Source organism: Cygnus atratus, chromosome 3, assembly GCF_013377495.2.
Source record: "Cygnus atratus isolate AKBS03 ecotype Queensland, Australia chromosome 3, CAtr_DNAZoo_HiC_assembly, whole genome shotgun sequence".
Classification (NCBI taxonomy): Eukaryota; Metazoa; Chordata; class Aves; order Anseriformes; family Anatidae; genus Cygnus; species Cygnus atratus.
The window spans coordinates 83,141,022-83,155,823 of NC_066364.1; the positions used below are offsets into that span (position 1 = coordinate 83,141,022).

The 14,802-nt window shown below is 36.9% G+C and overlaps 1 protein-coding gene across 4 annotated transcripts in view; it reads right to left on the reverse strand.

Moving 5' to 3' along the window:
• The window catches only part of AKT3 (AKT serine/threonine kinase 3), a 152,211-nt gene that overhangs the window by 17,827 nt on the left and 119,582 nt on the right, over positions 1–14,802 (reverse strand). For all 4 annotated transcript variants that reach the window (XM_035563924.1, XM_035563941.2, XM_035563933.2 and 1 more), the window contains one exon: positions 17–231. In XM_035563924.1, coding sequence (XP_035419817.1) covers positions 17–231 — 215 coding nt within the window. The remainder of the gene's footprint in view (positions 1–16; positions 232–14,802) is intronic.

Below are 14,802 nucleotides of genomic sequence, written 5' to 3' on the forward strand. Positions count from 1 at the left end.
AAGTAATTTTACTTACCGCTTATTTGGATCTTTTATCAGTAGGCCTGAAAGTAATGATTTTGCATCTGCAGATAAAGTTCGAGGAAATTTTATGTCTTCCATTAGTATCAGTTCAAATAGTTTCTCATGATCTTGGTTGTAGAATGGTAATCTTCCGCACATCATTTCATACATGACAACGCCTAATCCCCACCAGTCCACTGCACGACCATAGTCATTATCTTCCAACACCTACAACAGAAATCAAAGCCAGCTGCAATACATGCACTACTTCTGGCATGATCATTTCAGTCTAGTCAATGCATCTCTATATGAATGTGTTTTCTTCCACACCATGCAACAAGGTTCATTATGTTCCATGAAGTAGTCCAAAACAGCTGAACTGTACTAGTGCACAGAAGTATGGCAACATTTACACGATGCTATGTTTACCACGATACTGTATGTTTATATGATATTATATGATCACAGAAATATAATGCTTATATCATTTGTTAATATGATAATGCCTCCAACGTTGGGTGTCTTATCTTAAAAACAATTACTCCACAGTCCTCCTCTCAGCAGCTCTAGAGAATCGCAATAAGGAATCTAAACAGTATCTCTTGACCTCAGTAGATCTTTATACTGAATTACAGAAATGAAAGCAACATAACAGCATAGACCCATAATGAAACCATAAGTGACAAGGAAACTAAAGGTTACTGTATGTATACATACATAGTTCAGATTTCTGTGCATTACTAGGTGATCATACCCTTTCATTCAAAAGTCGTAAAAATTAGAAGTTCATAAATGGTAACACAGAGGGCACTACAATGGCGTGTGCCTAAATTGCCAGTATTTGCTGTAGAAATGTATTTTAAAGAGGCAAAAACCTTAAAACAAGAAATTAGATGTAAATAATGAGCAGAAGGAAAGACCAAAGAAATGCGCCTAATATAGATGGACTGTATTTATAAAGAATTAAAGAAATTTCCATGGTTTCTGTATCACTAAAAGGCAGATTCTGAAAAGCAGCACATATGACCGATTAAAAAACATATACTAATCCACAGAAAACAAATGCCTTTTGCAACACACCGTTGCAGGCAACCAAAACCACCAAGAGCTTACCCCGATTCAAACAGGAAGAAGACACACAGGAACTGTCATTAAGATACATGCTAGAGAAAGCCCAGTGATGTGTAGTAACACCTTCAGGCTTCAAGGAATAAGGCAAGCTCTAGCAGATCAGAAATAAACTTTTTCCATGAGCATGTTATATTGTGACTCTCTAAAAAGTGTAAGAATACTTCCAATAATTTCCTGTGAAGCAAGGGCAGACACAGACCTCACCCATCAGGGGACATCAAGTGGCCATGACCACATCGTATCATACGAGGACACGCGCACTACACCAGCCAGTCCTAATGTGGGGTGTAGAGCTCATTTATCTGCCTCTCCTTTTTCTTCCGCAGTGAATCCAAGTCCTGCTCTGAAGTATCTCCTACATGCTATTAGTAGAATATACATCTGATTCAGTACGGCTATTTTGACAATCCCACAGTAATTAATGCATTCATATTCCTAGCTTTCACTGTCCTTAAGGATACGCAGTAGAAACATGATGAAAAGAAGTGTAATGCAAATCCCTCTTGTGTATATATGATTAAAAAATCATAAGTATTAACACATTAACACATACTATTTACAACTGTGCCAAAACACACAGACTCATTACATCATTGATATTTCTAAATAGAGGGTGAAATTTTGGAAAGTGTAAAACACAACAAATTATCTGAATAAGTACATATGACAAAACCAACTAAAATAACTCCTGCATTTTAAAATTAATTAAACATTCTATGAGTTTCAGCATATTGCAAGCTATTTGCTGAAAAAATTTATATGAAATCTGTGTCACTGGTCTTTAAATCACCATTTCTTCTGCCACAGAATAAAAGCATTATATATTTTTCTAATACATGTATTACCACTGTTATTATTTCTCCTATTTGTACCGTTAGCTATTCTTTTCTTCTGAAGTTACTAAAATACGTAAAATTGCGAGGCAGTGGTAGATTCTTTTTACAAGCAAGCTGAGGTGTGTTTTGCACATATGATTTACAAAAGAAGGCAACGGGAACATAAAACATTTCATTCTCTGAGCAAGACAAATCACATGCCCAACAGCTAAAGCAAACCGTATCTGGGGCTTTACCTAATTTATGCAGGACTTTACCTAATAATAATAAAAAGTATGAGCAACCTTTTGCTGCATTCCCACAACAGCAACAAAACAGTGGTATAAAGAAAGAGCCAAATGTGATTTTTAACCTCTTTTTACATAAAATCATAAAAAAGCATAAAAGCTGGATTAACTGCCTCCCGAACCCGCGTATCACCAGCCGGGTTCTCATCCCCAGCTGGCAAAACTGGCAACTCTTTATTTTTGTTTAAATACCTGGTTTACAGCCAGCCAGACAAGCAAGAGCATCAAAAGGGTTTTGTTTAGGCAAAAGGAAAACAGCCTGAAAACAGTATAAATAAAGGAAAATGAATTTCAATTTATTTTAATATAAATGGAATAAAATTGAGCTCAATGTTTTCACAGTAAATACACACAACTATTTTCTTTAAGACATTTCTATTCCTCATGGTGTTAAGAAATCCTAGGATTTCTGGACTGTGAGAAATCAATGAAAGTGTTGGAGTCCAGCAACTCCTATGATGAAATCTATACAATTACAGTAGGCACAAGAACATGTCTATACACACACGTCTATAGCATTACAGGGTCCTTTTCAAACAATTCTTGGACTTTAGGGATTTGGTTTTAATCACACTGAACACAGGACAAGAAAGCTTCAGCCTAGCGCTAAACAAACATGACATAGTTGCATACTTTGTACCTATGAGTGATTAAAACTTTTGCATGTCAGGAGGTGGATGCCTGCTTTTAGAGATGTCTCCTTAGGTTGTGAGGGTTGGCAAACAGCTATTGCTCTCCTCCAGTATATATGGGGTACTCTTGTATACATGGGGTGTCCGTCTAAGCACCTGGCCAGCCTCAGCAGAAATTTTGGTCTCTTAGACTTTGTATACTGCCCTCTAAAGCCACCTCCATCATCTCCATCCAATTCCTGTTCTGCAAGGGCACACAAATCTGTCTTTAAGACAATGCACTGTCCTAACAACCCACTTCCTTCACAGTTGCAGCAGGGAAGGCAGCAGGACCACAAAAACCATCATAAAAGGCACATGCTCATCCACTCTGATACTTGTTACAAACCAATACATTGTTTTCTAGAGGTATCAAACAGAAGGATCACATGGAACTCATAAGCTACAGACAGAGCAGTTACACTGAGTACATACTCCAGTCAGGTGTATTTTCATGAAGTACAGATGAAGTTTACATGCTTTCTTCCTCAAAATTAAAACAGTCAAATCATTCAAGTATGTGACTTCTCTTCCTTCATCTGGTTCTTCTACCATTACACATGAGGTATGAAAATTCCAAGCCACCTCATCAAGATCTAGTGGAAGTTTTAGGAGATGAGAGCTCCAGTGCAATGTGATTTCAGTGTCTGGATAACATTCGTAGTCACTCATCCCTATTTTACACCTCACATCCAGCACTGTACCAGTGACTTCCCAGTGTCAAGTAAAGCAGGAGGTCTGCTGGGTGATGTTCAGTTTGGATGATGCCACAGATTATGAGAAATAAAACACAAGAAGTGACCATCGCTTTTATTACTTGAGGGAATCTTACTGTTTGGTTTTAGGGCTCTAGCTCAGTGACTGGTTCTTCCAGAGGCAGCACCAGCCTAATGCACACTTTCATTTCTCTTCCCCCACCACAACTTCACTTACCTTGCTAAAATCATGCAACACTACGTCAGAGAGTAGACCAGCACTAAGAAAAAGAAAAAAAGTGTTTCACCCTGGGTTATTCAACCTGAATCAAGTATTTCGGCCTAAGTCACTAAATAATTACGTGAACAGCTGTAGTAGCACAAGTGAGAAGGCAGAAGTGGAAACCCCAGGGCAGGTGGTGTGGAACATGGCATTACCACCCAAAGAAATGCTTGTCATACTCCACCCACAGTCCTCACCACAGCAGTTACAGAGACTCTCCCAGCTATTCCTGCACACAGACAGCTGCAGCAGCCGTTCTCGCTTAATGGCAAGATGAAGGGCCTGATTCCCTTCCCGACCTGTATTTCTCTAAAGCACTCTCACAGTACAAAAGGGCTCCAAAGTGGGCAAAAACTAATTGCTGCACTGAAACCACTGCCATTTTAATGGGCATTGATGCTGCTTTAAAACTTACATCTGTAATAAGAGGACATAGCCTGGATTTATATGGATGCTTTTAAAAAGCTGCACAGGTGCTACTGAAGTTTGTATTTTTCCAGTTTTAGATAAACATGCAAGAGGTTAAATAACACACACTTTCTAACAACCAAGAAACATTAGTCAGGCGTCTACTTCCAGGCATACGCAGGTACTTTAGTGCTTTTATGGATCTTTTAGATGCACTGGACAACATTATAGTTTCAGCTAAGGTAAAGCTATTTATTTACTTTACAACTTCATTTGTATTGCGCACAGAAGGCAACAAAGCACTGTTCTTATGCTTATTTTACATTAAAATCTCAACACTAGCTAAAACAGTATTTGTTTCGTTAGTCAGGGGCTATATATAAGAAGCATTACATCTCTATATATACACACATACACATATATACGTTTTAAAGAAAGCTAGACAGCAAATATGGCAGTGGTAGTCCATGCCATGGTTTCTCATGCTTTAGAGCACTGCTCCCAACTCTCTCCAAAATTTACTGGAATAGCAGGGAAAAAAAGCCACCTGTAAAAAGTGAAAAGGAAGCATTCACCAGAGATTCCACTTTCCTGAAGGGTGTCTGCACCCTTCAGAGTTGCTGGTAAGCATAAGCCAGTAAAAGCAATGGCCAAGGATGTGTGAGATAGTGTTTCATAAACAGAGCAAAAAAATTGCTCCATACAAAACTCAGAATTAATTTCAGACTGAACTTTGTGCCTGCAATGACCCAGGCAACACAAACACACTGCAGGGCAATAAAGACTGCAGCAATACAATGTTTTTCTCCTTGTATGTAACGATTTGTTTTGCTGACTAATAACTACAGATCAGAAAAAAATATTCTTGTATTTTAATTTAGTGGAAGAAAAAAAAAGTAATCTCCTAATACTATTCCCCACTGCTGGAAAATATTAATAAAAAACATCAGTATAAGGCAAGTTTTCTCTCACACAGAAAACAAAATCCATTAAAAATAATTCCTCTACTTCATTCGTGATTGTAGATTTTCGTCTTTAGGCTCATCAATAAACACATCTGCAAGCATCCTTTGTTTTTAGGAACATCGCTCCTTTAAGAATCATCATAGGATGGCTTGGGTTGGAAGGGACCTTGAAGACCATCTCATTCCAACCCCCCTGCCACAGGCAGGGATGCCACCCACTAGATCAGGTTGCCCAGGGCCTCATCCAGCCTGGCCTTGAACACCTCCAGGGATGGGGCATCCACAGTCTCTCTGGGCAACCTGTTTCTGTGCCTCATGTCCATTTAATTCTTATGGCAAAAGTAGTGAAAATGTATATTTTATTGTATAGGCTCCTTATACCTTCAGTAGTAGAGCCAAAAGTTTTCTGACTTGCTGCAACTGTTTGTAGATACATCTGCAAACTCTTATTTACAAGGGTTTGGGACAGAGACTTACGAACCAGGCAGTTAAATGTATCAGACAAAGATAAGTCAATACAAACACATGCAATGCGCATGATTTTGTGGAGGAAAAAAAAATAAAAATTGGAAGGTTGGCAGCCTATATGAAACCTATGATCATCTAAAGTCAGTCATGTATTTCCCCTCGATTTCAGTGAAACTAGGATTCTCTGATATGTCAGTAATCACATAACACTGGACAAGGTGTGACTGCCTTGGACACAAACTGAGCTCAATATAGAAAAACCCTTAATTTTATTTTTACTGCATTTTCTTGAAAGAAAACATCTCTGATAAGCAGCTTCTGGAAGATTTTTTGGTTGCACACCAAAAATTCACATAATCAAGAACTATACTTCCCACAGGCCACTAAACATTAATTATTTGCTATAACTTCTGGACTCTACAAACTGACAAATATAGCAGTAATGTTGCAAATGAAAGGCCTCATATAATTTGTTGTTGATCTTCTACAAATGGTTGTCAGCATTGGGTTTTATTTTTACAAGAACAGCTTCAAAATTTCATTTTGGTACTTTGTGCTAGATAACTAAGGCAACTTAATGGGAAAACAATTACATTTTTGACCTAGTTACGGTTACTCTTAATATATTATATGTAGACTCTCCAATAGGACATTACAAACAAATAGCTTGCTCAATCAATAAATTCGACAGAACAGATGGGAAAAGATTTAAACATCTAAACAAACTGTCTGCACACCTATGTTGTGATAGAAAACTGAGAACTTGGATACACCAATGTACTGTTAATTTAAGGGGAAAAAACTGTTTTCAATTAACCTTACAGTTCAGGTGGAGTGTATGTTCTGTAAGCGTTCCTGGTAACCCTTCACACATTTTTATTGCTGCAGGTGTTGGTCTGCTAACAAATATTCATCCACATATTATTCAACAAAAGTTAAAAAAGTGTATTTGCTAGAACTTTCTAGCAATTGCAGTAGCTACTGCAACAAAGTTTATGACCTAACACTAATGAACTAAGGTTATACACTTTTTTTTTTTTTAATAGAAACAGATGTTTATGCCAAATATATGAAAATCCTCCCTACAGAAGGGTAAGTTTGCCCAATATTACACAAATTTATTTACTGTAACTACATCTTCTGATGAAGAGGGTAAGCATTGCTTAAATGGATGCCCATTGTTTGTGTTACAGGGCTGAAAAGACAAAATGCCAAGGTTATAGATATCCTGGGAAATGGATATCTGAGAATTAAATAAAGGAAAAAAGTTTTCCAGTACTGCTCTAAGTTTTGCAGATTGTTTTTCTCTATTTTTTATCTATGAACTACTGTTTCACTTCTGGTCATTACACAGACAATCTCCCTAATACTTTTTTGGTCTACGGATTTCCTACATCCTACCTAGTCTCTCCTCGTGTAACCTTAAAATAAATAGCAAACTAAATTTTTTAATTCACAGGCACACGTTAGGCTGTGTCAGAAATTTTACGTCTTGGTATAAATATGAATTAAGCAATGCCTCCAAATGCCTGAGCAAAAAGCATGCAATACTAATAGTGTTCAACCTTCTAGAAGGGACAGTACCTACATAATTTAAATAGAGTTTAAAAAAAAGAGTTAAGCTATTGCACATGAAAAAAGTATTCTAACAAGGAACTGTAAGACACCAGTTTAAACCCAGCAATCAAATATAATATACCAAAACAGACTAAAAAGACCCCCCAAAAGTAAAACCTATTCAATGCATACACACAACCAAACCAAACCAAACAAACAAAACCAGAGATGGTAAAATAACTGTGTAGTCTGGAGAAAAAGAGGCTGTGGGGAAACCTCATTGCTCTCTACAACTGCCTTTCCGGTAGCTACTTTTGCTACCTGAGGTTACAGCAAGGAGGGTGGTGGTGTCTTTTCTCAGGTGACAAGTGACAGGACACAAGGAAATGGTCTCAAGTTGCTCCAGGGGAGGTTTAGGTTGGACATTAGGAAAAAATTATTCATGGAGAGAGTGGTCAGGCATCGGAACAGGCTGCCCAGGGAAGCGGTGGAGTCCCCATCCCTGGAGGTATTCAGGAGATGTGTGGAGGTGGCACTAAGGTACATGTTTTGGTGATGGGACTCAGTAGGTCAGGCTCATGGTTGGACTTGATCATCATGAAGGTCTTTTCCAACCTAGATGATTCTCTGGTTGTATGATTGTGTGGCAGTTCTCTCTCATGTCTCTGCTAGATTTGTACCATTGTATGAAAAACTGCAGACCTGTTAATATCTCTATTAATCATCACTGTAGTGGCAGTAGAGTCCATACCATGCACTAGCATAAAATGCAACACACCTAAGAAATAACAAGTAATAATAATATCGTGATAATTCTTTCTGGTTGTTCATCATTCTTGCTGAAATCATTTTGAATTTTTACATATGTTAAACAGAATTTATTCAGCTTTTGTTTATGTTTCATTGCTCTCAAATTTTTGCTGAGATGGAAATAATGTGTGTATTGATTAAATGATAATTAATGAAAAAAGCTTCAAGTATATTATTGAGACAGTCTTTATAAGAATTGTCATACCTGTATTACACACAAATGGGTTTTTCATAAGAAAATCTCTCTGCGCTTTTAAGTCCTGGTTTGAGTACAACAGTTTATTTATAGGCAACATGAAGCTAACCTGCTTTCTAGTCTTTTGTTTGTTTTATTATTTTTGTTTATTTGTTACATCTTTCCCCTTGAGAAGTCTGATATTGCTTGTGGACAATTAGTTTTTGTGTCTGGTGAGATTAACCAGATTGCATGAAAATTCAAATTCATGTTACATCATTGGTTATCCAGTTTCAGGTGAAAGTCTAGCTCCTGTACTAATTTATCTCGTTGCAGCAGCTCTTCTCTATGTGTAACAGAGCAATGCTTTCATACACTCATCTTTTGATCTTGACGCTGGTGATTGCAAATAAATAAATGTTCTGCTCTGGATACCATGTCTTGTCCACATTCCATCATGTTCACCTCAGGGCCCTGCTGGCAATGTCAAGCTGACAAAAATGCTCAAATTCAAGTTACTAGCATTTCTGATGACTTAGGCATGTAAGATGACACAACGCAGTACACTAAAATATAGTACGTGATAACAAAACAGAAAAAAGGCCACATTTGAGTTTTTCATGAGGTACTAGCATTTCAAGATAAAACAACTTTTTGCATTTCCATTTCCTTTCAACATAAAAATCAATTTGGTATTTGGAATTCCAGTGTAAAGAGAAAATTCCACATTGTAAAATCCCCATAAATCAGAAGGGAAACTACTTTCAGGCATTTGTGCTCTTTCTCCTCCCACCCCCGACTGGTCTTCACTCAAAAGTGAAACGTAGCCAAATATACAACAGACAGCTGTTCAAGAGCACACGCCAACACTAAACCACATTTCCACAGGTAAAATAAATTCTATTGTGTCTCTACTAAGAATCAGATTATGTATGAAGCATCTTGGTAAACAGAGTAAATAAACTTGAACTATCCTTTTGAAGCCAAAAGAAAATTAGTATACCAGAATATAATGTAACTACAGTGTTTTGGTACTGCAGAAATTAAACGTGCTTTCAGGAAAATGAGTACCACTTTTTAGAAGTAGAGGGGGGTTGGTTTTAAGCAAAAGGTAACGACCAAAAGCAAAATGTTCTCTGTCACCATGATGTAGTAATGCCTCATGCTATAGGTTAAGACAAACACCTACTCAATTATCAAAATAAAAAATAATGATGGCATCAGTGTCGGTAGAAGACTTAGTAATTAAGTATTTATCAGATTATCAGATCAAATACTTTTTAATTTATGGAACAAAATACATTTCATCCACTGAAATTTTTTTAAAGGTATCTTTTTTATTATTATTATTTACATAACAGATACTTATGTTAAAACTCCATTAAACTAATGCAAGGGAATAAGCAAATGTTCAATCCTCATGCTAATGGTAGGTCTATTGGATGTGGCAGTCCACACACAAAACAGCAATATTTTTTGTCGATTATATCTTCTCTTCTTTCTCAGCCTTATATTTGCCTATATGACAAATATGTAATACTGCCTGTTACAGATTAGCTCTAGTTATACAGCTGTCCCCAGGAAAAGTATTACATGCTTATATACATGCAACACTACAAATAGGTGACATCAAAGAACAACTTTTCTGACAGCACTCTTTGAGCATGGAAAACAATTGATTTGAATGCATCATTTTAAAAGGAAGAAAAAACATGACTTCCACCTTTTCAAGTCTCTGGCTGATAAAAATTAATATTCTGTCCTCAGACAAAACCCCACCATATGACATATTTTCCTAAATACACATTGAACACTTGTAGGTTCCATCTCTTTCTATCAGTAAAGTTTGAGGGTGTTGTGGGTTTGCTGGTTGATTTTCTCTCTCTTTTTTTTTTTTGGTGGTTGGGGGGGAGAATGTAAGGGGGGCACTCGATTTTGTTCATTCTAACTTGGCGATCAAAGAATTTTTATTTTTACACTATTACAGAAGTGCATTTTTCTAGGTTTCCAAAACCACCTTATTCAACCTTCCCCATCTGTCACCATCTGCTTCTTTTTAGCATGTACTTTTTGTGTGATCACATAAGCATGTGAAAAATAACTAACATTCAGATGATTGTCTGCTGGTACATTTGAGGACTGGGCATAATAAAAGTGAACTGCCAAAACGTACTTAACACTTCTAATTTTGTTGGGTCTTGCATGTAAGCTACATTTGATTTTCAAACTGTTTTACAGTTGGAAAGTTGATCAGGTACTCTAACTCAACAGTAAAACTGAGACTACATAATTAGCTCAGCACTAAAAAGATTATATTCAAAGACAGGAACAAAACCCAGAAATACATCCACACGAGTTCACACATCCATCTCGACTGAGTCTGTCTGCACAATGTTGCCTGAGGCATCGGATAAGATGCTACAAGAAGCTTACTTCTGGACAGTCGCAACCTGTCCTCCTTCTACGCTGCCAGAGGACAAGGAATAAAGGACTCACATAATTACAAGGGTGTATGAAATCTCATGGAAACACTGGAGGAGCAAAGAAGCTAAGACAAGAGTAGGAATGCACAGAAATGCAATGCATTCTTAACAACACAGCAGGCACTGCTTCTGGGTGCAAAGTAATTGGAAATTGCCACCAAAGCACAAAATGCCCTTCTTAATCAAATTTTACTATAAAAAGAACTAAAAAAGTATAAAGCTAAAGACATATATTTACCTCCTACCCTCGAAAAAATAAAATTACCTCACTCTAAGAAAATTTTATGTATGAAATTCTTTCCAGCTTGCTAGAGCATGACTACAGGCTTCAGGTTTTAGCATAACCACTATGCACAACATTACAAATATATTAGTACTAATACAGACAATTTGGTGGACTGTCTACTTATCCTTTCCTGAAAAAGAAAGAATCAAGTGAAGTGAAGAAAATAAAAAGAATCCCACTAGCAACTGAAACTATCCCCTCCGCCAGATAAACCCCGAAAGCCACCAACAAGTAGGCTTTATTACTGCTCACCAGAGGTAACTCAACATAAGTGAGAACTCGCTCTCTACAGCATGATGGAAGATGGAGCACAAAATAGTCTCTTTTCCATTGTTTCTCCTAACAGCACTGTTCCAACTCTTGAAATTCATACTTTTCTTAAAGCCTTTTGAATGCAGGTGCCATATAGCAACATCTTAACAGATGCCTTACCTTAACTTATGCCATTTTCCACAAATTCCTTTTTTCCCTGTTTACCTTTATTATCCAGGGGTACTAGAGATGGAAAATAATGGCACATACCTATTATTTATATAAAAGCTGCAGAGAATTTTAAATAGCGCATTACTTAAATGCCTCCGTCTTTAAACTCAAATGACATTTAAAGGAAAAGGAGATAAAAAGGAAAGTGCTTAAGCCACGGCAAAATCATACCGTCCTTCAGTTCCTCTATATTTCTGGACAAACAACTCCCCAGCTAGCTCCTCTCCATTTTAATTTGCTCATCAATTTCTACTGCCTTTCCTCTCTCTCTGCAAAACATTCTATTAATTTCTGTTAAAAGAAAATTAACAAAATGACATAATTGTTTTTAGTTTAGCTCATGCTTTCTTTCTTACCCACAACCATGTTTTCCTCCATAAGAAAAACCTTCTCATCTCTAAGCTTTGTTTTATGAGAGACCTGTGAGATCATTAGATTCCTTATTTCCTTTCTCTCCCGTTAACCTTCCTCATTATTCTCCTCTTTATTTTTACTGAAGTTCATCTCTCCCCCCATTTAAAAAGTAAAAAGAAAAGTTTAAAAAAAAAAATTTGGGCTATATTAGCCATGCAACTTCATCTTCTCTGTTGTGTAACATGCTTATCCCTTTACATCCTCATCTTAGCTTATCCCTCTCAATTGGTACCAGAGTACCCAGCCCTCTCTGTTTGTCCATGATGCTGGCACCTTCATCAAATTCTGTGCAAACAAGCACCCTCATGCTTTTCTCCACATCTTCAGTAATATTCACATCGCTACTTTTACCTGTGTTAAAATCCATCTTTAAAACACAGTTTTGCAAAAGCTTAAAACACCAGTTTTCATGCTAGACTGTTTCACTGCCTTCTAGGGGTTCCCCCTCTGCCTACGTCCTTTAATTCAGCTTGCATCAGACAAGCTATGTGCTAGATCATCTTATTCTCAGTACGAAAATTTACCAGACTGCCTTTGGTAAGTAGCCTGATCCAATATAAGCAAGCGCTAAAAGAATGAAATAAATGTATAGCTGCAGCAGTGACAAAATGCTTTTTCTGCCTCTACCACCATATAATCTGCATACACCACAACATTCCGTGAAAATTCAACTGCAATTACTGTAAAACATGGCAAAAGTTTTTTCTTGCTATGACAAAATCTGCAAGAAAAATTACTCTGATTCAGACTAGTGCCTGCAACACAGGGCACCATGCTCCCCATTGCTTGAATTCAGCCACTCACCTTCAATGGCCAAGTTCTACATTCTGGATCACTCACAAAACAAAGCCATACCCTTCCCAAAAAGTAAAAGCTGTAAATAAGAAATTAAGTGAAATGTGAGGAAAGACAGTGGTTGCTTCTTGATAGAAGAGTTTTACCTTTCATTTTTATGAGGTAACATTCAGGGAAATAATTGATTACATATGAGCTCTCTCACTCCTTTTCCTAATAGAAAGATGATTTAAAAAAAAAAAAAAGCCAAACAAGTTTCAGGTAACATATCTTAACATTTCTTTCATCTCATATATTCATAATGAAACCATCCAATGGTTTTATTATAAAGCAAGTTACAAAGCATACAGACCTTCTTATGCCTATGGACAAAAGTATGAATCTACTCGTCTTATTTATTGTTGTATGTTGTTAAGTGATCATAAACTGCATAAACTATATTAAAATGGTCTTGCTGTTGTGGTTTTTTTTGGTTGTTTGTTTGTTTTAAATAAAAGACTACTGTTCTTACAGGAATATATTCATCTATCTACTCTGTGCTTCTATGCTGATTAAACTTAACTAGGTCCTACCATTTTCCTGTTACGGAGAAACACATCAATATCATTAATCATCGATATCTACAAGGAGTCATTTGAATAAGCATGGAAGTCTCTTACAGTCTTGTTCACAGCCAAAACATCCCATTTCCTGTTAGTGAAAAGATATAAAATTAATTTCTGATATTTCATCTTGCATCTCCCATTACACCAAAAATTAGTACCACAGTGACTGCCCTACACTTGCTAAGGGCTTGCTGTTACACTTGCTGTTAAGGGCTTGAGCTGAAATGCAGAAAATGTAATCTCATGTAAGAAATTACCTTTATACATGATCAGAGCTACAAGAACTTTTATTTCTCTGCCCAAGTAGCTTAATTTCCTGAATATTCTGTTAAAGAAAGTAGACTCTAGAGGTCTGTATCTTTATTAACAAGTCTTTGATCCTTGATGATCAACTGTAAACCATCAAAATCCAAACTGATTTTAAATGTCTCACAGGTATGTTTACAAGTACAAGTACTTTCTCAGTTTTACTCTTTCTTTATTAAGCAAATGACATTGTTTGGAAAACACTGACGGTCCTGTCCTGCAAAACTGCAAAGGATTTTCAACTGATAATGAAATTCAATTGTAATGAAGAATTTCATTATTAATCAAATAACCAAATTGTTCTCAAAAGCCTATACAGTTTCACAAATAAAAAGTTACTCATTCTTCAGTAACTGTAACCAAAACGTACATCTCTACTGTAAATATATTAAGCCCTGCTATTTGACAGTAGCAACCATTTTCTTCCTAGAAGATGCATTCATACCCTACCCCCTTTTTATGCTTGGTACTTGATTATCTAAGACAAAGTACAGTCAATGTTATTTTAGCTTTCTTTGAACTGTAGAATACCGGGGTTGGGTAACAGCTAAGGACTAAGAGAGGAAAGTGGGAAGGAAATGTACACATAGGCCATGTAGCTTGAAACCCTGCATAACCCTGTAACAGCACAGTGCTTGGTGAAGGTATGTATAAACTTCCAGGTGGTTGTCATGAACAATAAATCATTGACTGTCCAGAAAAGTAATTCTAGCTCCAGTGACGAAAATTGGTTCCAACCTGGCAATCTCATTACAAGCTTTTTTCCTGTGACCTACTATCCATTTATCTTCACATGGACGTTTTTCTGGCTCTGCCAGACATCAGCAGTCAGTCTTGGGGTCCTGTATAAAAGGTCTTAACAATGTAAAATAAAGAGTATATTCCTCACTGAATGGGAGATGGGACAGTCCCGGAGGCATAAGGTTTGCAAGCAAGCAATGGGATCAGAATTACTTTCTGATTAAGAGCAATTCTGAAATCACCAAGGAAAATAATTCTGTATGGATCCACCAGGACACATGCACTTGCAAGAAGGTCATGTAAGAGGAAAACCCCCTTACACAGGCTTTGCTACTTTATTTTTTCCCATTAAAGTGACTGCAGTCTCTTTCACAAAAAGATGGAACAGCAAGCAGGACTT